This window comes from Amblyomma mixtum, chromosome 8, assembly GCF_055824585.1.
Source record: "Amblyomma mixtum isolate Tamu chromosome 8, ASM5582458v1, whole genome shotgun sequence".
Lineage (NCBI taxonomy): Eukaryota > Metazoa > Arthropoda > Arachnida > Ixodida > Ixodidae > Amblyomma > Amblyomma mixtum.
Genome location: NC_143019.1, coordinates 39,001,989 through 39,028,600, shown reverse-complemented (window position 1 = coordinate 39,028,600; position 26,612 = coordinate 39,001,989). Strand labels below are relative to the sequence as shown.

Here is a 26,612-nt window from a genome sequence, read left to right as displayed (position 1 = left end):
TACTGCGCAGGTTGGGCAGGCTAAACCCGCCCATGCTCGTGGGAAAGCGGAGGAGCGCGCGAGCGATGGACTCCGTCTTTCCCGCCCAGAAAAAACTGCCACATAGTGTGGCCAAACGACGCGTAAAAGTGCGCGGCGGGCAAGCGACGCGGGCGATGTAAAAGAGCGACGCGCACACGGACGATCTTATCACGAACGCGCGCTCTGACAGCGAGAGATGGAAATTCGCTGCCACTGCCAGACGTCGCTGCCAGACGTGCTGTAGATGTACCTGCTTATGAAGCAGTGCTCGCAAAAATGGATCCAAACTAACCGAAATTCTGTGGGCCGCATGTCAGCGGTTTCAACGCTCGAAGACCGTCTAGGCTTTTAAGAAATCTGTTTTTTTTTTCTGCAATTAATCGCATTTGAGCGCAGAAAATATTTCACTTGCAGCGCCTTGTGTAAGCCTTCAAGATAATTTTCAGACTCCACATGACCTTCAACAGAAGCACAGCAACATATCTCGAGCTTAAGGGATTAAATTTGGGCTGATTGTGTGTAAAGGGGGATAATGTTTCTGTTTTTTTAGGAAAGGAATTGGCGCAGTGACCACGGCAATGTCTTGCAGTTCTCAGTGGACACCTCAGTCGCGTCTTGAGGGAAGGGGAGAAGGTGGTAGTAAACGAAGAAAGAAAGAGGTGCAGTTGTCGAGGGCTCCGTAATTGGATGGATGGAAACAACTTTATTACGCACAAAAAAAAAATCTTCCAGGGTGGTCCCCTACCGGTCCAGGAGTCCACGGGCTTGTGCTTCACGTAAAGCCCGATCCACCAGCCATTTCTGGCCGGCGGGCTGAGCGGTGCGTAAAGCAGCCTCCCAGGAAGAATGACTGGGATTGGGGATGGGGGGTACTGCATTTGGGGAAGGACATTCCCAAAGGTAGTGGAAAAGTGTGGATCTGGGCACGCCACAGGTGTTACAATCAGGAGGAAAGGTGAGGTGAAAGCATGAGAGACGGTGGGGAGAAATAAAACAGCCTGTATGTAATTGTCGCCACGTGGCGCTGGATGAGGGCGACAAAGTACTGTGGCGTGGTGGCAGTGTCACGCGGCTGAGTTTGTAGAATGTTTGATTTGATGATATGTAGATAGGACCGATGGGGCCTCTTTTGCAGGGTTGAATGCCTGATCATCCGGGGTCCGGGAGGAGAGTTCTCGGGCCAGCGCATGAACGCGCTCATTACCAGGGATCGAGGCATGCCCAGGGACCCACGACAGAGTAGCCGTTCGGTCGAGAGAGGTGACTGTGGCAAGAATACGATGTGTTGCCGGCGTCGCCACGCCCTTTAGGTAGTGGCGGTACGCGGCCTGGGAATCTGTGCAAATTTCAGTTACGTTTTTGTCAATGGTAGAGTGGGCCAGAGCAAGTGCGATGGCGGCTCCTTCCGCTTTTGCAGGCGAATTAGTCCGGATGGTGGCGGCGGCCCCCACTGTGCCGTCTTCATAGGCTGCGACTGCCGTGAAATATCCTGCTTTAGAATTCTCTGCCATGTCGACATAAAGGATATCGCAGCGATTGCTGTATGTTTTCGTCTAATAGCTCGCTCGTGCCTGCCGCCTACCCTGATGGAGACTATCGCTCATATTGCGGGGTGGTGGTGGTGGTGAAAACATTTATTCAGAACAGGAGGTGTTTGGATCGGCCCGTAAGGGACCGATCCTCACAAACACTAGGTGGAGGTCCCTAGTTTGGGACCCCAGTGGCGGTAGCCGCCGCCCGGGCGCGCCCGACCAAGGCTTGTTGGGCCTGTAAGTCGTGGCAGCCGAGCAGGGTCGCCTCCCAGTCCTCCCGGGTTGGGTTGGGGATAGGGGGAATGGCCGGGTTGGAGGGGCAGGCCCACACCATGTGATAGGTGTCCGAAGACACCGCACCACAGTGCGGGCAGCTGCCGCTAAAGGAGGGGTCAAAATGTTTTAGTGCTGCCGGGCACAGCAATGTATTGGTGAAGAGGCGGAGAAGAAGCCGCTCATCCGCCTTCTTGAGGCCTTTACATGGGCTAGGGTAAAGGCGATGGCTATCTTGAAAGTAGGTTGCGATATTTTTGAACGTATAAACCGGATTAAAATCGGGTTCCTGATCAGGTGGGGCGGTAGGGGCTTCTGATCTGTGATCCGGAGTGCGCAGAGAAATCATGTAAGGTGTAGGACTTGTTGGGGGGGGGGGGGGGGGGAATGGGTGGATTGAGACGTAGCTATCGCAGTAGGCGTTTCTGTGCGACTCTGGCGGACTAATTGGTTGGTGCGTTGAGCCTCTATTAATTCAATAACTGTATTGTGGGTACCAGTGGTCAGGAGACGTTTTGTGCTAACCGTCCGTGGAAAACGTAGGGCGGAGGTGACAGCCGCGCGTATTAAGGCGAAAGCCTTTAATGCCTCATGATGTCGTTAGCAATCCGTGTCGGCAGCCGTGTCTGTGACTGTGTCTGCGACTGTGTCGGCAGCCGTGTCGACAGCCGTGTCGGCAACCGTGTCGACAGCCGTGTCGGCAGCCGTGTCGACAAATGTGGCAGCCATGTCGAAAGAGGTGTCATGCTGTCGTTAGCAATCCGTGTCGGCAGCCGTGTCTGTGACTGTGTCTGCGACTGTGTCGGCAACCGTGTCGACAGCCGTGTCGGCAGCCGTGTCGACAAATGTGGCAGCCGTGTCGACAAATGTGGCAGCTATGTCGAAAGATGTGTCATGCTGTCGTTAGCAATCCGTGTCGGCAGCCGTGTCTGCGACCATGTCGGCAGCCGTGTCGACAGCCGTGTCGACAGCCGTGTCAGCAGCCGTGTCGGCAGCCGTGTCGACAAATGTGTCCGCGTTTTGACGGGTGTCCACCGAGATATGCGAGACAGTTACTGCGTAATTCCCTTTCCTCAGATACAATTTTCGCTTCCTTCATTACGGTCCCTCTTTGTTCTTTCACTGCCACTTCCTCCCTTCCTGTATGGTGCGGTTAAGGCGTCCACCGAGATTTCTGTGAATTACAGCGCCATTTCCTTTCCTCAAAAAAGCGTTGCGTTCAAAGGGCAAGGCATCGCGCCGAACGGATGGTGGCGTTCCGTGGACTCCCTGGCAGCACTACAACACGTTGTCGCGTTCCACTCCTAAAGGCGAAGCTTAAGCGCCTTAATTAGCAGCCAATTAGTGATGAGTGATTAATCTGTAATTAATCATTAATTAGTTATTGTCATTACTTCGTAGTCAATTATGCGACGTCATCCAGTGGTGACGTCACCAGTGTCACATAGGCAAAGTGGTGCGGAAAACTCTTTCGCCTCTACGCACTTTATACAGCCAAAGTGCCCCCTGAATTTTTTAGGATGTCTGCCTGTTGTGTTTGCCGCAGAGTTAGTATGTGGTATGGGAGGTGGTATGTAATGCGGCTAGTGATTAGTGCATTTGTTATATTGGGAGTCTCGCGTTCAGACAGCCCATGATTTCGTGCTGCCACCCGCCTGATAAGTGCAGCGACCTGTTGGTCTGTCTTTGCAAGAGCTGAAGGGTGGCGGTTGCATCGAATGTGTTGAGAAGGCCGAGAATCTTCACCTGAGGCACAATGGGCACTGGATTCCCGTATATGTGCAGTTCAATCTGGGGGCCACTGGGGAGGGGCTTCAGCTGCAGGAGTTACGATTTATTTGGAGAGCAACGGAGGCCTGTGTTTGCTAAATTAGTGGTGGTGATGTCTATGGCAGATTGCAGGATATCCTGGGCTGTTGCAAGGGATCCTCCCGTTGTCCAGAGGATTATATCATCTGCGTATATGACTGTGTGGAGCCCTGGGATGGCAGCCAGGGCCTTTGCCGGAGGCGCTAGGGCAATGTTAAAAAGTAAAGGTGACAGAACCACCCCTTGCGGGGTACCACGGTTAGGCAGGGAGAAAGGCTGGGAGGCAATCTCCCCAAGCTGGAGTTCTGCCATGCGTCCCTGAAGGAAGGCTCTAATATATTGCCATATGCAGGTGCCGCATCCCGTGGTGGCTAATGTGAGGATATGGTCATGGCTTATTGTGTCGAAAGCCTTATGAATATCCAGGGCCAGTTTGGCTCGCGTACTGGCTGTATGGCGCTTGGTGCAAAAGAGGGACTCTTTAAGGGCAAGAAGTACGTCTTGCGCCGAGATGTTTGGGCGTAGAAGGTGGTAGTAAACGAAGGAAGAAAGAGGTGCCGTAGTGGTGGTGGTGGTGGAAACGTTTATTGCCAGTGATGTAAACCGTGGGGGCGAAGCCCCTACATGCCACTTGGATGCCTCCTCAATGTGAGGAGGAGGCACCCTTAAAACGCGAAGGATAGCCCCTGGAGCGCAATATTTCGGTGAGCGCTGGAGATGATCCGGCGCTGGTCTTGAGCGGACGAGCTGGTCAGAAGAGTCTCCCAGTAAGACTGCGCCGTGGTTGATGAGGGGGGATGAGGGAAGGTGGGAAGGTGGGACATGTGAGGAGGGGTGTAAGTCTCCTGGTTTGCCGCAAAGTTTGCATGATGACGGGTATTGGTCTGGGTATCGGGCATGCAGCAGTATTGGGTATGGAGCAGTCCAGGTTTGTAGTTGTCGCAAATGTGCAGCCTGCGCTGCACATTTGCGTGAGGGACGGAGCTGGCGGTAGTGCGTATTCCCTTCGTTTGTGTCGGTAATACGAGAGAATATCACGGAAGTAGAGCAGGCGTTCCGAGGCTTGTGGAGGGGGCTCGACTCCTACCCGGAATGTGAGACCTCGGGATAGGGAATGAGCCTCCTCGTTGCCAGGGAGGCCAGCATGTGCTGGCGTCCAGATGAGGGTGATGAGGCGCCTGGGCTGCCAGAAACGTAGAAAACGAGCTGCGGTGCTGGATATGTAGCCCTTGGCATAATTTTAAATTGCAGATTTGGAATCGGAGATGATTTTTGTGGCAGATGTAGAAATGAGAGCAAGCGCGATGGCTGCTTCTTCTGCCTCTGTGGTCGAATTGGTAATGATTGAGCTGGAGGTTAGAAGCTTTGCATTATTGTCGGCTACCGCCAGGGCCACACGGGAGTCTGTCGTATATTCCGCTGCGTCTACGTAGACCACCTAATGGTCCTCGCTATACTGTTTGTGGAGGGCCCGAGCCCTTGCTACTTTGCGTTCGCTGTCACGCTCAGGGTGCATGTTCTTGGGGATGGGAGTTACGTTGAGGTTAGAGCGGAGAGTAGCAGGTAGCAGAAAGGGGGACCCCCTCTGTATGCTCTGTAATTGGGGTCAAGCTCAACTGGGACAATAAAGTACGACCAGCCTCTGAGCTGGATAGACGGGATAGTTGTGCCGTAAAGGTAGCTTCTTTGAGCTCCTCAAAGGTGCTGTGTACACCGAGTTTGAGGAGTCGGTCGTCGGATGTGCTAGGGGGAAGACGTAGAGCCGTTCTTGCAGCTACGTAGGAGCGCATTTACCCGGTGGTGGTGGTGGTGGTGAAAACTTTACTGAAATAGAGTTTGGGAGCCACAGAGTGGCCCCGCTACATGGTCGGCGTCCCTAGTCCGGGACACCGCATGACAATGCCCCGTCTCTCGCCCGTTTCACCAGAGCCCTTTGGGACTCAAGCGAGGAGCAATTGAGGAGGGCAGTCTCCCATACCTCTCTGGAATGGGTAGGGGAAAGGGGGAGGTGGGGATTTTGAGTACATGCCCACACCATGTGGAAGATATCACATGTCTCCCCATAGTGCGGGCATCGCCCATCCGTGTTAGGATCGTAATGCTTTAAGATTGCAGGACAGAGTAGAGTACCTGTCTGCAGGCGCCTTAAAGTTCGCTCCTCCGTCTTACTCAGCCCCTTTGCAGGGGCCGGGAAAAGGCGGTGGATGTCGCTATAATGCGTTATAATTTCCCTGAATCGCAGCAGCGGCTTGTTAGTCTCCGAGCCAGAAGAGCTGGGATGAGGAGCCCGGTGAGTAAGCGCTCGGGCAGCCGCGCCAGCGGCCTCATTATCTCGTAAGCCCTGGTGGCCAGGAGCCCAAATGATTCTTTTGGGTGTTGGATCAGTGGCAGTCCGTCTTAGAATACAAGCAGCTAAGGGGGAGATCTCCCCTGCCAAGTAATGATCACATGCTTTACGGGAGTCCGTAATGATGATTCTCGAATTGGCGTGGGCGGCAGCAAGCGCTATCGCTACTTCCTCGGCTCGCATTGAATTCGGGGCCCGGTCGCTCTCCTTCTGTTTGAGTGGTAGGTATGGAAGGGCATATGTGGTGCGTAGTGGAGGGCTCCGGAATAATGTGGGCCACCTGGGAAGCTCGCGTGCGCTGACATCGCTCAGAACACGTGAAAAAAAGTAGGTTTTTGAAGAAAGGAAATGGAGAGTATCTGTCTCACACATCTCGGGGGACACCCGAACCGCGCCGTAAGGGAATTGATGAAGTAGGGAGTGGTGATGGTGGTGAAAAACATTTATAATGCAATAAATATTTACAGAGAGGTGATTGGGGTAGGCCCTATTGGCCCTTTCCCCTAACAATACTAGGTGGAGCCCCTATTCCGGGGCCCCATTGGCAAGCAACGCCGCCCGCGTCCGGTGAACCAAGGCCTTTTGGGTCTTTAGGTCCTGACAGCCGAGCAGGGCCGCCTCCCAGTCCTCTCTGGTGGGGTTGGGGTTGGGGGGGATAGATGGGTTTGATTGACACGCCCAAACCATGTGGAAGGTGTCAGCCACCTCCCCACAGAATTGGCACGTGCCATCAAAGGATGCGTTGAAATGTTTAAGTACCGCCGGGCACAGTACAGTGTTAGTAAGAATTTTGATGAGGAGGCGCTCGTCAGCACGATCCAGTCTCTTATAAGGGGCCGGGTAGCGCCGGTGATCCTCCTTGTAGTAATCGGTGATGTGTTTGAATGTAAGGGTCAGATTGTCTGATTGGGAGTAGGCGTCCAAGGACAGGGAGATAGCCCGGGGAGAGAGTGCGCAAAGATGAAAGGAAGAAAGAGGTAACGTAGTGGAGGTCAGAATAATTTCTACCACATGGGAATCTGCAACGTGCACCGACATCGCACAGCACGCGGTCGCCATTTGCGTTTCGTCTCGATCGAAACGCGGCTTCCACGGTCGGGTTCTAACTGAGAGAACTCGCGGCGTGTACTATACATAGCTTACTGCATCTTTTCCCAGAGCGCCCAGGTGATCCATCGTATGGCTTACGGTGGTATTTTAACGCGATAGCGTCAGGGGCCCCATGCCGCAGAAAAGCCGGTGCCGTCGTCGGCGGCGTTGACCGTGAGCGAAAAATCCCTGAAGCATAGGTTTGGTTATTGGGGTTTAATGTCCCAAAGCAACTCAGGCTATGAGGGGCGCCGTAGTGAAGGGCTGCGGAAATTTCGACCACCTGGGGTTCATAAACGTGCACTGACATCGCATAGCACACGGGCCACTAGAATTTCGTCTCCATCGAAATTCGGCGTCCGCGGCCGGGATCGATCCCGCATTAATAAATAAAACTGAGTAGGAAATCGGATGAGTTGGGGAATCAAACCAGTGCGTCCGGAGTGCGAGGCAAGCAGGCTAATCACTCCGCTACGCCAGCTTTTTTTGGTCTTTATTGCCTGTTTTGACAGATTACAACAGATCACAAACATATATTTACGTGGCGGCCAGCCGAAGAATCAGGCGTGCTTAATGATGGACAAGCGATGATTTAATGACCGCTGGCCTAGCGCGAGCGCTCCGTCCCGCGCTACTGCCAGCTTCGTTGTCTACGTCACATTGCATTGCCCGGGGCCACCGAGCGATCGCCCCGATCGTAAATAGAAGACATCGACGAAGGGACGCGCGATACGGTGACGGGTTCCCAGGGCACAAGAGAAATGGCAAGGTGGTGTAGTGCTGGCCGCTACGGTGGAGGAGACGAGAGGCGAATGAGTTCCGGTCCACGAAGCATTCGGGCCGTAGGTGCCAGGAGGTGGCGGCCGAGGTCCTTGGACACACCGAACGGCAGGGGCAGGGGTGCGGTGTCCTCACGTGTGGGCAGGGTCTTAGGTCGGTCGGGTCACTCTGGTCGCAGTAACTTCGACAGTTCGTCGTGTCTTGTGGTCCGGGCGGGGGACTGGTCTGGGGTGAGCGGCGAGGTCGGTTCAGGTCGGGCTGGCTGAGGCATGGCCGGTCGGGGCGTGGGGCATGGCCGTGCGGGGCGGACCAGGTACTCACGGCCGACGTCCACGGCAGCTAGGCGCAGGACGCTGAAGCTCCGGGATGCAGTGAGCGGCGAACAACGCAGCGCACATCCAAGGCGCGTTCACCGCGAAGCTTGGGGCTTGCCCTTCTATCACGTTCAATTCAAAGGAGAAGCTTAACCGTGCTCCACCACTGGACCACTGCTTCAGGAAGGGTAGAGGACTCCCTGAGATCTATGAATGTAGAGAATGACCTTCTTCATATATGGGAATTAACCGTTTACAATATCGCACCGTAGTGGAGGGCTCCGGAAATTTCGACCACCTGGGGTTCTCTAACGTACAGTGACATCGCACAGTACACGGGCATCTAGAATTTCACCTCCATCGGAATTCGGCCGCCGCGGCCGGAATCGAACCCGCGTCTTTCGGGTCAGCAGCCGAGCGCCGTGACCACTGAGCCACCGCGGCGGGTCCTCAACCGTTTCAACTGCAGTAAAATCGTACGGCCATAAACTAGTTACAATGAGCTGCATACTTATATTTAAGATAATGCGAGTACTAGAGCTAATGCTCTAAAAAACAAGCTTCTAAGGTTTCAACCACTGCGTAGTGGAGTTAGTACAATCAGAAATATGTGCGGTTTAGGTGCAGGTACAAGCTGGTTACGGTGAGCTGTGTACCTATTTTGAAGATGTCCGTTACATAAGGAGAAATGGAGCCACTTTTCAGAAACTCACTGCCCCTCTAGTGAAAAATTGAGGAAGAGAGAGAGAGACTCCTTAATGAAATGTAGAGAATTTAGCCGGCGTTTCAATATCGCTGGCATGCTACTCTGCGTAGGGAGGGGAATTTGGGAGATAAAGACAGAAGGAGAGCAGCGTGGAAGAGGTAAAAGAAAAAAAAACGAAGATAAAATGCGGCCATGAAATGGGTACTAAGGATGCAATGGCAAGTATTGATGTAACCTACGGAATGATGGAGTGCATAGTCCGACAAATGGGCTGACGAAGATCACTGCATGAAGAATGCATGAAGGTAACGTGCAAGTGAATTTAGAGCCTATCGAGATGTCCAATGCTTTTTAAATATGTAAAAAGAAAGTTCATTGCAAGTTTCTGTTGCCTGAAGCAGGCTAAGGGACGTAAAACTTTGTCCATTGTTAGGGGCACTGGGCAGAGCGTCTGCATGCAATGTTCATAGTACGCACGCTCGTTAGCATACGCAGGGCACTCAAGTAGGATATGTTCCACAGTTTCTATCGAGGCACAGTTGTCACAATGCGGACTGTTCATTTGTCCGAAACGGTGAGGGGGCTTTTTGCCTGTCTAAAGTGCGTAGAAACGACAACGTTTTCAGCACCACTTTGACTGCCTCTGTGGCACTGGTGACGTCACCACTGGATGACACCACACATCATCAACGTGCAATTACTAATTACGAATTACTAACCAATGACTAATCACTAATTAAGAACACTTAAGCTTCGCCTTTAGGAGTGCCGCCGCGGTGGTTGTGGTGGTGGTGAAAACTTTTAATTACTGAAATAGAGTTTGGGAGCCACAGAGTGGCCCCAAACCACGCTACATGGTCGGCGTCCCTAGTCCGGGACACCGCATGAGAATGCCCCGTCTCTCGCCCGTTTCACTAGAGCCCTTTGGGACTCAAGCGAGGAGCACTTGAGGAGGGCAGGCTCCCATGCCTCTCTGGAAGGGGAGGTGGGGATTTTGAGTACATGCCAACATCATGTGGAAGATATCACAGGTCTCCCCACAGTGCGGGCATCGCCCATCCGTGTTAGGATCGTAATGTTTTAAGATTGCAGGACAGAGTAGAGTACCTGTCTGCAGGCGCCTTAAAGTTCGCTCCTCCGTCTTACTCAGCCCCTTTGCAGGGGCCGGGAAAAGGCGGTGGTTGTCGCTATAATGCGTTATTATTTCCCTGAATCGCAGCAGCGGCTGGTTAGACTCCGAGCCAGAAGAGCTTGGATGAGGAGCCCGGTGAATAAGCGCTCGGGCAGCCGCGTCAGCGGCCTCATTACCTCGTAAGCCCTGATTGCCAGGAGCCCAAATGATTCTTTTCGGTGTTGGATCAGTGGCAGTCCGTCTTAGAATGCAAGCAGCTAAGGGGGGATCTCCCCTGCCAAGTAAGGATCACAGGCTTTTCGGGAGTCCGTAATGATGATTCTCGAATTGGCGTGGGCGGCAGCAAGCGCTATTGCTACTTCCTCGGCTCGCATTGAATTCAGGGCTCGAAAAGAGAGTCCATCAACGTGCATTTCCTGGTGAACGACAGCGGCCGTGTAAAATCCCGTGGGCGATGGCCCTGCTACGTCTACATAATATACGCCGGGTCGGGAGCCGTGTTGTCTCTCAAGAGCCCGAGCCCGCGTTTGTCGTCTGTTTTCGTGCATGTCGGTGTCCATGTTACGGGGGAGCGGGGAGACCCAGAGCATACGGCGCCACAGTACTGGGATACGCTCCGCCTCTTCTGGAGTGCAGTCGTGTTGGATGTGTAAGCGGTTTAGCAGGCGGCACCCAGGGGCCGTCTGCCAACTTGAGTTCTAGCGATTGAGGGGCTAAGGCCTACGCGTATGTACGAGATTTCTTGACTAATCGCCAGGCCTTTCTTCGGATTGAGGGCGAGGAATACGGCCCTTACATGGGAACACGGGGTACCCCTCAGGGAGCGGTGTTATCACCGCTCCTGTTCAACATAGCTATGTTGCGCCTCCCAAGCCAACTGGCCCGGGTGGAAGGCATTCAACACGCGTTATATGCAGATGACATTAGAATTTGGACCACTGAGGGGAGCCTTGGGCACATGGAGGCCCGCCTTCAGCAGGCCGCTTCCATAGTCGATGCGTATGCTATTGACTGTGGGCTCCAATGAGCTCCAGCGAAATCAGAGCTTCTGCATATCAGAACGAACCCAAAGGATAGGACAGCAATTCACATCTCTCTGTCAGGAGGTCCTATTAGAGAGGTGCAGGAGCTCCGTATTCTGGGCCTTTTCATTCACCACAGACTCAGACCGGACTCCACCATTGTGAAACTCAAGAGAGTAGGCTAACAGGAAGGGCGCATGATCCGCCGCGTTTCCAACAAGCGGGGCGGTCTGCGGGGCAGGGACGCGCTTCGGCTCGTCTGTGCCTTCGTGACTAGCCGGATCCTCTACGCCGTGCCATATCTCCGCACTACTAAGCAAGACGAGGCGCGAATAGACGCCATCATCCGCAAGGCAACTAAGCGAGCCCTGGATCTCCCGGTGGCTACCTCTAATGCCAAACTCAAGGCATTGAGGGTGTTAAACTCCTACCAAGAGCTGCGGGAGGCCCATTTCGTGAACCAATACATGCCGCCGCGGTAGCTCAGTGGTTATGGCGCTCGACTGCTTACCCGAAAGACGCGGGTTCGATCCCGGCCGCGGCGGTTGAATTTCTTTGGAGGAGAAATTCTAGACGCCCGTGTACTGTGCGATGTCAGTGCACGTTAAAGAACCCCAGGTGGTCAAAATTTCCGGAGCGCTTCAATACGGCGTCTCTAATAGCCTGAGTCGCTTTGGGACGTTAAACCCCATAAACCGAACCAAACCTAGACTTTCGGAGTGGAACTCGACAGCGCGTTGCAGCGCTGCCAAGGGAGTACTCGGAATGCCATCGCGCATTCGGTGCGATGATAATAATAACAATAATAATGATAATAATAATTATTGTTATTGAAAATAATTATTATTATCGTGTCGAATTGGCGATGGCGCTCCGGGTGGACTTCCTTGGCAGCGCTGCCTGGCCTGCTGGAAACACCTTTCAACACAACGCATTTTCGAGGAAAGGAAATGGCGCGGTAAATCTCTGCAATCTCGGTGGACAACCGAATCGCACCGTAAAGGAAGGAAAAAAGTGGGAGTGAAAGAAGAAATAGAAACAAGTGCCGTAATGATGAAAATGAAAGTTTGTATTTAAGAAAAGGAAATGACGCAGTAATTGTGTCATATCTCGGTGAAAACCCGTCACCTTTTTAAGAAAATTTATTGTTTACCAAAAAATCTACAATTCAACAGAAATATTCAACAAGTTCACAATATGAACTGTGTTCGAAATCACATCACAAGTGGTCGATTTTTACGATTCAGAATAAGAAGAGCTGGTTTTATGTAGCGCCATCGCATACTTTTGTACAAACAGGCAAGGAAAAAAAAAATTGACGTCCACGGCCGAATGACGGTACCAAAAAAACCAAAAAACGAACACTTTGTGGGCCGCATGTCATTGGTTTCAACGCTCGAAGAGCGCCTAGGCTTTTAAGAAATTTATTTATTTTTTTTGCAAACCCTGACAGTTGACGAGAAAAACATTTCACTTACAGCGCCTTGCGTAAGCATACAAGTTAACTTTTAACTCCACATACCTGCAGCAGAAGCACGGCAACATATCTCAAGCTTAAGCGATAAATAATGTTCGGCTTATTGTGCGGTAAACGGAGATAACTTTTTTTTTTTAGGAAAGGAAATCAGTAACCACTGCAGTCGGTCTCAATTCTGAGTGGACACCTGAATCGCGACTTGAGGGAAGAGGATAAGATGGTAGTAAATGAAGAAAGAGAGCCACGGGTGCCGTAGAGGAGTAAATTGTAAATTGGTTTTTGAGGAAAGGAAATGGCGCAGTAGCTCACATATCTCGGCGGACACCTGAACCGCGCCATAAGTGCTTCGGAAGAATTTAGACAACCTGGGGATCTTCGACGTGCACTGGCATCGCATAGCGCACTGGTGCCATTAGCGTTTCGCCTCCATCGAAACGAGGCCGCCAGGGTTGGATTCGATACCGGGTACTCCGGCTTGGTAGACGGGCGTCCTAACCACATACACCGCGGCGGGACCGCCCCCCCCTCCCCCCCCCTCCTCCCCCCCCCCACACACACACACAAAATGTGCCGGGGATTTTAAGAATGAAATGCTTTTAGCTCCCGTTGTCGGCAGTGTGGTGACGTCACGCCGACACTGAGAGCCAGCATCCGGGCAGCGAATTCCACTCATCGGGGCACTGAATTCCACACATCCCGTCACTGAAACGACCGCATCCGGGAACCGTACGAGATTTAACGAGACTCTCTAAGCCCTCCTACAGGACCAGCATAAAAGCGCCGGTAGCTTCGCGCCGAACGGGTGGTGGCGTTCCTCCCTTCCTGTACGTTGCGGTTCGGGTGTCCACCGAGATGACAGAGAATTACTGCACGATTTCCTCTCCTCAAAAAGCGTCGCATTCAAAGGGCAAGGCATCGCGCCGAACGGGTGGTGGCGTTCCTCCTTTCCTGTACGGTGCGGTTCGGGTGTCTACCGAGATGACAGAGAATTACTGCGCGATTTCCTCTCCTCAAAAAGCGTCGCGCTCAAAGGGCAAGGCATCGCGCTGAACGGGTGGTGGCGTTCCTCCCTTCCTGTACGGTGCGGTTCGGGTGTCCACCGAGATGACAGAGAATTACTGCGCGATTTCCTCTCCTCAAAAAGCGTCGCGTTCAAAGGGCAAGGCATCGCGCCGAACGGGTGGTGGCGTTCCTCCCTTCCTGTACGTTGCGGTTCGGGTGTCCACCGAGATGACAGAGAATTACTGCACGATTTCCTCTCCTCAAAAAGCGTCGCGTTCAAAGGGCAAGGCATCGCGCCGAACGGGTGGTGGCGTTCCTCCCTTCCTGTACGTTGCGGTTCGGGTGTCCACCGAGATGACAGAGAATTACTGCACGATTTCCTCTCCTCAAAAAGCGTCGCGTTCAAAGGGCAAGGCATCGCGCCGAACGGGTGGTGGCGTTCCTCCCTTCCTGTACGTTGCGGTTCGGGTGTCCACCGAGATGACAGAGAATTACTGCACGATTTCCTCTCCTCAAAAAGCGTCGCGATCAAAGGGCAAGGCATCGCGCCGAACGGGTGGTGGCGTTCCTCCCTTCCTGTACGTTGCGGTTCGGGTGTCCACCGAGATGGCAGAGAATTACTGCACGATTTCCTCTCCTCAAAAAGCGTCGCGCTCAAAGGGCAAGGCATCGCGCTGAACGGGTGGTGGCGTTCCTCCCTTCCTGTACGGTGCGGTTCGGGTGTCCACCGAGATGACAGAGAATTACTGCGCGATTTCCTCTCCTCAAAAAGCGTCGCGTTCAAAGGGCAAGGCATCGCGCCGAACGGGTGGTGGCGTTCCTCCTTTCCTGTACGGTGCGGTTCGGGTGTCTACCGAGATGACAGAGAATTACTGCGCGATTTCCTCTCCTCAAAAAGCGTCGCGCTCAAAGGGCAAGGCATCGCGCTGAACGGGTGGTGGCGTTCCTCCCTTCCTGTACGGTGCGGTTCGGGTGTCCACCGAGATGACAGAGAATTACTGCACGATTTCCTCTCCTCAAAAAGCGTCGCGTTCAAAGGGCAAGGCATCGCGCCGAACGGGTGGTGGCGTTCCTCCCTTCCTGTACGTTGCGGTTCGGGTGTCCACCGAGATGACAGAGAATTACTGCGCGATTTCCTCTCCTCAAAAAGCGTCGCGTTCAAAGGGCAAGGCATCGCGCCGAACGGGCGGTGGCGTTCCTCCCTTCCTGTACGGTGCGGTTCGGGTGTCCACCGAGATGACAGAGAATTACTGCGCGATTTCCTCTCCTCAAAAAGCGTCGCGTTCAAAGGGCAAGGCATCGCGCTGAACGGGTGGTGGCGTTCCTCCCTTCCTGTACGGTGCGGTTCGGGTGTCCACCGAGATGACAGAGAATTACTGCGCGATTTCCTCTCCTCAAAAAGCGTCGCGTTCAAAGGGCAAGGCATCGCGCCGAACGGGTGGTGGCGTTCCTCCCTTCCTGTACGTTGCGGTTCGGGTGTCCACCGAGATGACAGAGAATTACTGCACGATTTCCTCTCCTCAAAAAGCGTCGCGTTCAAAGGGCAAGGCATCGCGCCGAACGGGTGGTGGCGTTCCTCCCTTCCTGTACGTTGCGGTTCGGGTGTCCACCGAGATGACAGAGAATTACTGCACGATTTCCTCTCCTCAAAAAGCGTCGCGTTCAAAGGGCAAGGCATCGCGCTGAACGGGTGGTGGCGTTCCTCCCTTCCTGTACGTTGCGGTTCGGGTGTCCACCGAGATGACAGAGAATTACTGCACGATTTCATCTCCTCAAAAAGCGTCGCGTTCAAAGGGCAAGGCATCGCGCCGAACGGGTGGTGGCGTTCCTCCCTTCCTGTACGTTGCGGTTCGGGTGTCCACCGAGATGACAGAGAATTACTGCACGATTTCCTCTCCTCAAAAAGCGTCGCGTTCAAAGGGCAAGGCATCGCGCCGAACGGGTGCTGGCGTTCCTCCCTTCCTGTACGTTGCGGTTCGGGTGTCCACCGAGATGACAGAGAATTACTGCACGATTTCCTCTCCTCAAAAAGCGTCGCGCTCAAAGGGCAAGGCATCGCGCTGAACGGGTGGTGGCGTTCCTCCCTTCCTGTACGGTGCGGTTCGGGTGTCCACCGAGATGACAGAGAATTACTGCGCGATTTCCTCTCCTCAAAAAGCGTCGCGTTCAAAGGGCAAGGCATCGCGCCGAACGGGTGGTGGCGTTCCTCCCTTCCTGTACGTTGCGGTTCGGGTGTCCACCGAGATGACAGAGAATTACTGCACGATTTCCTCTCCTCAAAAAGCGTCGCGTTCAAAGGGCAAGGCATCGCGCCGAACGGGTGGTGGCGTTCCTCCTTTCCTGTACGGTGCGGTTCGGGTGTCTACCGAGATGACAGAGAATTACTGCGCGATTTCCTCTCCTCAAAAAGCGTCGCGCTCAAAGGGCAAGGCATCGCGCTGAACGGGTGGTGGCGTTCCTCCCTTCCTGTACGGTGCGGTTCGGGTGTCCACCGAGATGACAGAGAATTACTGCACGATTTCCTCTCCTCAAAAAGCGTCGCGTTCAAAGGGCAAGGCATCGCGCCGAACGGGTGGTGGCGTTCCTCCTTTCCTGTACGGTGCGGTTCGGGTGTCTACCGAGATGACAGAGAATTACTGCGGGATTTCCTCTCCTCAAAAAGCGTCGCGCTCAAAGGGCAAGGCATCGCGCTGAACGGGTGGTGGCGTTCCTCCCTTCCTGTACGGTGCGGTTCGGGTGTCCACCGAGATGACAGAGAATTACTGCGCGATTTCCTCTCCTCAAAAAGCGTCGCGTTCAAAGGGCAAGGCATCGCGCCGAACGGGTGGTGGCTTCCTCCTTTCCTGTACGGTGCGGTTCGGGTGTCCACCGAGATGACAGAGAATAACTGCGCGATTTCCTCTCCTCAAAAAGCGTCGCGCTCAAAGGGCAAGGCATCGCGCTGAACGGGTGGTGGCGTTCCTCCCTTCCTGTACGGTGCGGTTCGGGTGTCCACCGAGATGACAGAGAATTACTGCGCGATTTCCTCTCCTCAAAAAGCGTCGCGCTCAAAGGGCAAGGCATCGCGCTGAACGGGTGGTGGCGTTCCTCCCTTCCTGTACGGTGCGGTTCGGGTGTCCACCGAGATGACAGAGAATTACTGCGCGATTTCCTCTCCTCAAAAAGCATCGCGTTCAAAGGGCAAGGCATCGCGCCGAACGGGTGGTGGCGTTCCACCCTTCCTGTACGGTGCGGTTCGGGTGTCCATCGAGATGACAGAGAATTACTGCGCGATTTCCTCTCCTCAAAAAGCGTCGCGTTCAAAGGGCAAGGCATCGCGCCGAACAGGTGGTGGCGTTCCTCCTTTCCTGTACGGTGCGGTTCGGGTGTCCACCGAGATGAGAGAGAATTACTGCGCGATTTCCTCTCCTCAAAAAGCGTCGCGTTCAAAGGGCAAGGCATCGCGCCGAACGGGTGGTGGCGTTCCACCCTTCCTGTACGGTGCGGTTCGGGTGTCCATCGAGATGACAGAGAATTACTGCGCGATTTCCTCTCCTCAAAAAGCATCGCGTTGAAAGGGCAAGGCATCGCGCCGAACGGGTGGTGGCGTTCCACCCTTCCTGTACGGTGCGGTTCGGGTGTCCATCGAGATGACAGAGAATTACTGCGCGATTTCCTCTCCTCAAAAAGCGTCGCGTTCAAAGGGCAAGGAATCGCGCCGAACGGGTGGTGGCGTTCCTCCTTTCCTGTACGGTGCTGTTCGGGTGTCCACCGAGATGAGAGAGAATTACTGCGCGATTTCCTCTCCTCAGAAAGCGTCGCGTTCAAAGGGCAAGGCATCGCGCCGAACGGGTGGTGGCGTTCCACCCTTCCTGTACGGTGCGGTTCGGGTGTCCATCGAGATGAGAGAGAATTACTGCGCGATTTCCTCTCCTCAAAAAGCGTCGCGTTCAAAGGGCAAGGCATCGCGGCGAACGGGTGGGGGCGTTCCACCCTTCCTGTACGGTGCGGTTCGGGTGTCCTCCGAGATGACAGAGAATTACTGCGCGATTTCCTCTCCTCAAAAAGCGTCGCGTTCAAAGGGCAAGGCATCGCGGCGAACGGGTGGGGGCGTTCCTCCTTTCCTGTACGGTGCGGTTCGGGTGTCCACCGAGATGACAGAGAATCACTGCGAGATTTCCTCTCCTCAAAAAGCGTCGCGTTCAAAGGGCAAGACATCGCGCCGAACGGGTGGTGGCGTTCCTCCCTTCCTGTACGGTGCGGTTCGGGTGTCCACCGAGATGACAGAGAATTACTGCGCGATTTCCTCTCCTCAAAAAGCGTCGCGATCAAAGGGCAAGGCATCGCGCCGAACAGGTGGTGGCGTTCCTCCTTTCCTGTACGGTGCGGTTCGGGTGTCCACCGAGATGAGAGAGAATTACTGCGCGATTTCCTCTCCTCAAAAAGCGTCGCGTTCAAAAGGCAAGGCATCGCGCCGAACGGGTGTGGCGTTCCTCCCTTCCTGTACGGTGCGGTTCGGGTGTCCACCGAGATGACAGAGAATTACTGCGCGATTTCCTCTCCTCAAAAAGCGTCGCTTTCAAAGGGCAAGGCATCGCGCCGAACGGGTGGTGGCGTTCCTGCCTTCCTGTACGGTGTGGTTCGGGTGTTGACCGAGATGACAGAGAATTACTGCGCGATTTCCTCTCCTCAAAAAGCGTCGCGTTCAAAGGGCATGGCATCGCGCCGAACGGGGGGTGGCGTTTCGTGGACTGCCTGGCAGCGCTACAACACGCTGTCGCGTTCCACTCCTAAAGGCGAAGCTTAAGCGTCATTACTAAGCAGACGAGGCAGAGCGGAAGAGATTTCCCAGACACTCACAGGAAACGATTGCGTCCGCATGGACCACTGCACAGTATGTGTGGTGTGTTGAACACTAGACCCATTTCAAGATTTTGACTAGTACCATCTACAACCAATGTGTTATGCCCGTAAACATTTCATGCTTACTCTACTCTCGGTTACGGGTGAGGCAGAAATTTTTTTTTTAGGATGTGTATGATGGAGGCGTTGCGGCGGAGACTGCGCCCGTGAGCGAACAATGGTGAGCCTCTGTGCATTCCTCGAACAGACGGCCTTGACGTCCCCTCTGTTCCCAACGTGACATCTGATGTCGGACGACGATCAGCTGGAAGCCCCACGCCAGCTGTACTGTGCATTGTGTCGTGTGCGTGTGTGTTTAGTCTAGTTTACACTAGACCGTCACGCGCGTTCGATCTGTGTATATGTTAATTCGTAAATAGATTTCTTGTACAGTGTTCGTCTCCCCCTAGACTTTCTGGCTGTCCCCTCACCTCTTTTATTTTTTTTTGTACACTGCCTGCTAACCCTCTATTCCCGCTGCCCCAGCTCAGATCCTTCCCGTAGCAATGGCAGATGCCGGGGCTAGCAAAAATTATCATTTTGATAAAACCACTACTACTAATACTACTTTGTAATGAATAAAAGAAAGGCACGTTGTTGAACTCCAAGAAGACGCATGAACCGAATGGAGAAAAAATGGCTGAGGCTTAGCTTAGGTTAAGCCTAGTCAGATGCGAAGCATATTGTCGCCGAGTTGCATATCCAGCACGCCGCTTGGCTAGACGTTCTTCACGCTCTTCATCAGTCTCTGTAGCACGCCGCAACTTTTGTTTCTCATTCCAACGAGCAGCCCTGTCTCCAGGAGGCATCTCTATCCCATGTACGCCTAGCAGAGGCAGGCGCACCCCCTTGTATACCGCCGCTCCAGCATCACGTGTTCGCTAGAGGGCACCTAGCGGCAGAAGCAGGAAACACATTGGTCGCGACGTCTCGCGCGACGGCGCGAGCTGGGGCCCCGTTTCTCCTATGTCGTTACGTCACGCATCACGTGGTCCTCCTTGGTCGCGACGCCTCGCGCGACGGCGCGAGTTGGGCCCCCGTTTTTCATCTGCTGTGACGTCACGCATCATGTGGTATGACATGGAGGTCACGAAAGGTCAATGGTAACGACACCGCCGCGCTCGAGGAGCTGGGTTGGGCTATTTTAGTATGCTTCGCATAAAAGAATTGGAGGCTTATCAAGGTTAAGCCCAGTGGATGCGAAGCATGTTAAGCAGCTGCCTCAGTGTGGATGGGGCTAAGTAACGGAGCGCGCCGCTTGGCTAGGCGTTCTTCGCGTTCTTCATCGGTTTCCGTAGCACGCTGCAGCCTTCGTTTTGCATTCCTATTATTAACGTTCTTAGCGTTTGGAGGCATCTTGATCGCATACAGGCCCGGCGCAAAGACGCTGGCGCGGTTGCGGGCACAGAGACTGACGCGACGGCGGGCGCGCGCCGCTTCATTCCTGGCCTGACGTCACATATCACGTGATGCAGCGATGGTGGCGCCGCCGCCGCGTCGCGCGCGACGGCGCGAACCGAAGCGTGGAGGCCTCCGCCGGGCGACGTCCGACGGCGCGATATGAGGCCCCATCTGCAGCCGGTGTGACGTCATCACGTGACGTCACGTGACCCCACTGTAGGGTCAATGGTGGCCACCGCCGGGCGTCGCGCGAAGGCCCGAAACCTACGTTAATATGCTTCGCATAATAAAGGACCGTAGGGGAAAAATGGCTGCCGGTTTAGAATTCCTGAGCACGAAATGTGCGAAAGCAGTTTTTTTTACGGACCTGCCGCGGTGGCTCAGAGGTTAGCGCGCTAGGCTACTGATCCGGAGTACCCGACTTTGAACCCGACCGCGACTGCCTTCCTCAACTGCTCCTCGCTTGAGTCCCAAAGGGCTCTGGTGAAATGGGCGAGAGACGGGGCTCCGTCATGCGGTGTCCTGGACTAGGGACGCCGTCCACGCAGCGGGGCCACTGAGGTCTTGTGCTTTGGACACTTTGTGTTTTGGACGCTTACATTGCTTGTGGCTGTATGTGTGCGCCCGGTAGACATGTCGCCGTGATGCGCTTTTCTTGTTTGTAGAGGGACGGCTGTCCCTTTTATACCCCTGGGTTCAAATAAACTTCTCTTCAGTGTGGGGCCACTGTGTGGCTCCCAAACTCTATTTCACCAAATAAAAGTTTTCACCACCACCAACGGAGGCAGTTTCGGTGGATGCGAAACGCAAAAGGCGCCCGTGTGCTGTGCTATATCAGTGCTCGGCATCCCCAGGTGGTCGTAATTATTCCGGAGCCCTCCACTACGGCACTCCATCCTTTCTTCACTCACTCTCTCCTTTATCACTTCCCTTATGGCTTGGTTCAGGTGTCCACCGAGATATGTGAGACAGATACGGTGCCAGTTCCTTTCCCAAAGACCAATTATTACTATTATTATTATTATTTACAGGTGCTCAGACACCACCGTCACATACCTGAAAGCACGATGGAGGTGTCTATTTACCCAGAGAGCCAGTTTGCGCATCTTGATATTTTTCAACGTGAATGCCCATTTACCCGTTGTATGCCGGCGTCCGATGCTCCAGTCTGGCTTAAATATTAAACAAGTTGGCCCGCTTGCAATCCTTTCCTATTCGGAAACAGTTTTCGCCGCATAACATTACCGAGTTTTTCGCGTTGATAGAAGCGCTAGTTGTCGACGATGAATGCGGCTGAAGTCCGGTATTTATGTGCCAAACTGCGGTTGTTTCTTAGTCAGCATACATACTTCATTTTCGCCCTGTACTTGTTAGGGGAGAAAAAAGATTAGCGGGCGGCTAGACAATGCTCAACCAAGGTTGCCATAGCTAAGGAACCCTTCGAGGCGTTGCCAGAACACTTCCGTTTTGATGACGTCACTTCATGTCATCACTCTCTGTCTAGCGACATGACATGATATGTGACTTCACATTGCACCGCATGCTTGTCTTGACCACTCATTACGGGTCGTGCTTGGTCATATAGCACGTCATACACACCTACTGTGTGACAGGAGACAACACAGACGCTACGAAAATGGCTCAATGGGCTCCTTATGCTCTGCATCATCGCTCCAGGTGTGACACACAGCGCCAAAAGGACTGACGAGCTCTCTATGCGATCGAATAAAACCGGAGGACGTTTAACCTCGGGATCAATGCCAAAGAAACGAACAGTGAAGCCCAGTACCTAATCTGTGGCAATATTTATCGAGTAGCCTCATTAAAGACAGGTAAGATGGAAACCGGTTTAATTTTGAAGCGGTGAAAAGACTTTCCGCATTCTTTCTGTTCAATTTGGCACGCATTATTTTACCTTTTTTGCACTCACAAAACACCATTCGAAAGAATTATGAAATAAAAGAAATTTAACGAAGATAAAAACGAGGTAATAGCCGCATGGTGGAATAACGCCACCCATGCGATTCGCGCGAAAGCTTCCACATTTCCTTAACCGAGATTATCCAAACTACTCCATCTTCGCGACACAAGGAACGGATTGCAGTCGCAGGTTGTCCATCAAAATAGCACAAATACCACGTAGCCTGCTTCAGGGCTGTAAAAACTTGCAGCAGAAAAAAACAAAAAAAGTTTGAGACCACTGCGGTGACCCGCATTGGAGCAATGCGAAAGCAAAACGCTCAAATACTATATCCACGTCTGAGGCACTTCTGACATCCATGTCCTATTTCGACGTCCATGGCTATTTTGAAGTCGAAGTACATTTTTCGCTACTTTTAGCGTTCAACTAATTACACGTCATCAACCAAATTTTTCCGACGGCAACATTTTATCACACACTATACCTGTCACAATCACATCTATCTTCAGAGAACCATGTAATCGTACGGACGATATTGCGGCCACTTTTTGCTGACGCAACAGAGCCATATAATGCTCTCGCATGAAACAAGGTTAAGTCAGAAGACGCACACACGCATAAGCACGCTCGAACAGACACCCGCTAAAAGCGAGCTGCCTTGCTGCGGGTCACATATTGCCCTCGTATGCCGCACCAACAATTCCTCTCGCGGCCTTGGTGACTGCTTCGCCGCAAATCTCAACTGTCTGCGGGCAAAGCTTTCCGCCACTTCATCGCTTATTTCTTTATTTATTTTTTCCGAGTCGAGGGACGAACAAGCCGAGGCCTCTTCGTCGTATTCCTTTCCGCCTTCTGTTCCGTGAAGATGAAAAACATAAGAAATGGAGACGGCGGAGCTCTGCGCAGGGCATGTGGCCGCCGCCGCTCGACAGACACACAAGAGACGGCGACACAATGGAAAGATTTATACGTCGTCGCTGCAGCGGAAAGGATGAGAAAGCCTGCAGTTGAAAAGAATCTCCCTCTGTTCGCGTTCTGATTCTGGCAGCTCCTTCATGCCACTAGCGGACTCTTGCGGAACTAACGAGCAGCCGACGCCACAATTGCACCAGCTGTGTGCGTGCGTGTGTTTGTGTGCGTGCGTGCTTGTGTTTGTGTGCGCGCGCGCGCGCGCGCGCGCGTGTGTGTGTGTGTGTGTGTGTGTGTGTGTGTGTGTGTGTGTGTGTGTGTGTGTGTGTGTGTGTGTGTGTGTGTGTGTGTGTGTGTGTGTGTGTGTGTGTGTGTGTGTGTGTGTGTGTGTGTGTGTGTGTGTGTGTGTGTGTGTGTGTGTGTGTGTGTGTGTGTGTGTGTGTGTGTGTGTGTGTGTGTGTGTGTGTGTGTGTGTGTGTGTGTGTGTGTGTGTGTGTGTGTGTGTGTGTGTGTGTGTGTGTGTGTGTGTGTGTGTGTGTGTGTGTGTGTGTGTGTGTGTGTGTGTGTGTGTGTGTGTGTGTGTGTGTGTGTGTGTGTGTGTGTGTGTGTGTGTGTGTGTGTGTGTGTGTGTGTGTGTGTGTGTGTGTGTGTGTGTGTGTGTGTGTGTGTGTGTGTGTGTGTGTGTGTGTGTGTGTGTGTGTGTGTGTGTGTGTGTGTGTGTGTGTGTGTGTGTGTGTGTGTGTGTGTGTGTGTGTGTGTGTGTGTGTGTGTGTGTGTGTGTGTGTGTGTGTGTGTGTGTGTGTGTGTGTGTGTGTGTGTGTGTGTGTGTGTGTGTGTGTGTGTGTGTGTGTGTGTGTGTGTGTGTGTGTGTGTGTGTGTGTGTGTGTGTGTGTGTGTGTGTGTGTGTGTGTGTGTGTGTGTGTGTGTGTGTGTGTGTGTGTGTGTGTGTGTGTGTGTGTGTGTGTGTGTGTGTGTGTGTGTGTGTGTGTGTGTGTGTGTGTGTATGCGTGTGTTTGCGTGCTCGCGCGCGCGCACGTGCGTGAGAGGGTTAGAGTGTTTAGGTTGTGGTAATGTAATCTGGTCGTGGTTTGCTGCATCCAGAGGACAAACAAATGCGACAACTAACAGCGTGGTTACATGGCTGCGAGAAAAGCGCATCTTAGCCAACTGGCGCAGCGGCCGCGACAAGCCCCTCTTTACTTGGCGGCGCACTGAGTCTTTCGCGATGGTGGTGCCGTCCTGCGGGGGTGGTGGTGGTGGTGAAAAACATTTATAGTGCAATAAATATTTACAGAGAGGTGATTAGGGTAGGCCCTATTGGCCCTTTCCCCTAACAATACTAGATGGAGCCCCTATTCCGGGGCCCCATTGGCAAGCAACGCCGCCCGCGTCCGGTGAACTAAGGCCTTTTGGGCCTTCAGGTCCTGGCAGCCGAGCAGGGCCGCCTCCCAGTCCTCTCTGGTGGGGTTGGGGTTGGGGGGGATAGATGGGTTTGATTGACACGCCCAAACCATGTGGAAGGTGTCAGCCACCTCCCCAGAGAACTGGCACGTGCCATCAAAGGATGCGTTGAAATGTTTAAGTACCGCCGGGCACAGTACAGTATTAGTAAGAATTTTGATGAGGAGGCGCTCGTCAGCGCGATCCAATCCCTTACAAGGGGCCGGGTAGCGCCGGTGTTCCTCCTTGTAGTAATCGGTGGTGTTTGAATGTAAGGGCTAGATTGTCTGATTGGGAGTAGGCGTCCAAGTTCGCAGCTGGAATTTAGAGCGATGCAGCTGGCATCGTTCCGCTTCAGACTACAGCGATTTCCATCTCCCTGGCTTCAAAAGCTCACGCTTTCAGAAAACTCTCCCGTCGACCTCCACGGTCCGCCGGAAGCGCTTTTTTCACCACTCCTTTGAGGCTGCGGACTCCCCAGTCGGTTCGCTGACACGCACGTTCGCGTTTACATGCATATTTCGAAGGCGCATTTGCGTCTCGACCTACGCCCAGATGACCGAGCGAATACGCGGCGGCTCCCTAGTGCAGAGAGCTGTTTACATGGCGTCGATGAGAGAAAAAACCGATCTCGCTACGACTTTCTCGCAGCGATGTAAACCGCGCTATTATAACGCGATCTCCTCTCCATCTTCACCTATTTCGCTGCGACTCATCTTTACCTGTGTTCTTGGACAGAGCTCTCTTCAGCTGAATGAAAGCCACGCCTATACTATATTGATGTGTCCGTGTCGGCAGGAACTTTCTGCGATAGGCCGACTCATTATTCGCCGTGTCGCTTGTTAATGTCTAACCACGTATAGAATTTCCCCATCATGGTAGAGTATCTAATCACAGAGTGTCAGATTACGGATAACCCGGCGGAATCAGGGTTGTAATTTGTTTATAACTGCGAAATAGTTTTGTGTATTTTTCTCCGTGTGATCAGAGCGCCGCTGGCAGTGCCCTCTCACGGGTGTAGTTTCCTTATCATCGATGGAGGGTTTGCTCACGGACCGCACACGCCCAATGATGGATAGAAATTTTACTTGTTTCCTGCGTTCGACTCCCTTACTGTCTCCCAACACTGCACTCTTCTGTATATCGGGGTTTTTGCGTGGGCGAAACACGCAAGCTTTGGCGGTTTTGCAATTTTGCATTGCCGTTTCCTACGGAGTCGTTCCGCGGATCGAATTTGCCTAAAGATTCAATATAGGATCGCAGAAACGACGGGTCGTTCTGTGCGCGTACAGCTTCGTGGCATTCAGCTGACGGAGTAGAAGGGAAGAATGGATGGAAAAAGTACTGTATTGGGCTATACAGAAAAAAATACGTTTGGCTGGAATGTGTTACTGATGGTTCCCAAAAGGGGAGAAAAAGTAGCAGTGAATCAAAGGCTTTTCGGCTACGTATATCTTTCCTCGAGTCACAATGGCCCGCCTTCCGTCCTTTTCTTCAATTTATACGAGGAACCAAAGCAGGTAGGGAGAAGTTATTTCGGACTAAAATTGCTTTAGGGGTGTGCGAATATCATATTCTTCGAATACGAATCGAATACGAATACTTGGCTCCGAATATCGAATCGAATATCGAATAATCAAGGACAGACGCATTTAACCACTACAAAACATTTATTTGAGCACCGAAGAACATCACAGTTCAACTATCGATGATTAAATGAACACAAAAGGTGTGTGTGGCTGCACAAAAAGTATCAGTCTCGAACAGTATTCTTAGAAGAGTAGAAATATCAGAGAAGATGGCTGGTACACAGCATTGATTAAGGCTAGCTTGCCATCAGCACGAACGCGCGTTGCTGGGATGAACATAAAAGGTTGTCGTGAAGGAAAGCCAACTGCTCCACATGGTCAGGCAGAAGTAGTTCCCTTCTGGCTGAAACGACTCCTCCAGCCACAGAAAATGCCCTCTCACTTGGCACTGAACTGGCACGTATTGCGAGGTACTTCGTGCAGAGCTCTGACTATACCAGCTTCGCAGGTATAGCCACAAAGAAGCTCACCAGCGTAGTCAGCTACGGCATGGCCCTTGGAGGAAGGAATGCGCATTGCTCTGGGCGCCGCCTTGTTGTTATGTCTCTGTCAATAGGGCTTGCGGTCCGAAATGAACGCCGGTGCTCACAATGAATATTCGGCTAGATACGAATATTCGCGTCGGCTCGAATATTCGAGACAACACGAATACCTGGATTTCGAATCGAATTCGAATACTGAAAATATAATATTCGAATTATATTCGAAAATTTCGAATATTCGCACACCCCTACTATAAATCTGATTTCTGAACATTCCGTCTACGACACAACTATTCATGAATTGATTTTCTTTTTTTTTCGCCCTTGTCTCATATTAGGCGAATTGGGCTCGTTGACGTTTGATACTTGAAATGTGAGGTTTTATATTTGCATAATGGAAAGCGCAATGGCAGCGAATTACGCGATACTTCTCTCCGCTGTCCGCTTCAAATTCCTTGAATTGTATTCACTGTGTTCTCGTTTCT

General features: G+C 52.9%; 2 protein-coding genes across 2 annotated transcripts in view; both read left to right on the top strand.

Moving 5' to 3' along the window:
- The window catches only part of LOC149332147 (uncharacterized), a 234,507-nt gene that overhangs the window by 195,275 nt on the left and 12,620 nt on the right, over window positions 1-26,612 (top strand). The window lies entirely within an intron of this gene.
- Window positions 8,143-26,612, top strand: part of LOC149332148 (uncharacterized) — a 28,861-nt gene continuing 10,391 nt past the window's right edge. Inside the window, exon 1 of the mRNA XM_089555760.1 lies at window positions 8,143-8,164. Coding sequence (XP_089411886.1) covers window positions 8,143-8,164 — 22 coding nt within the window. The remainder of the gene's footprint in view (window positions 8,165-26,612) is intronic.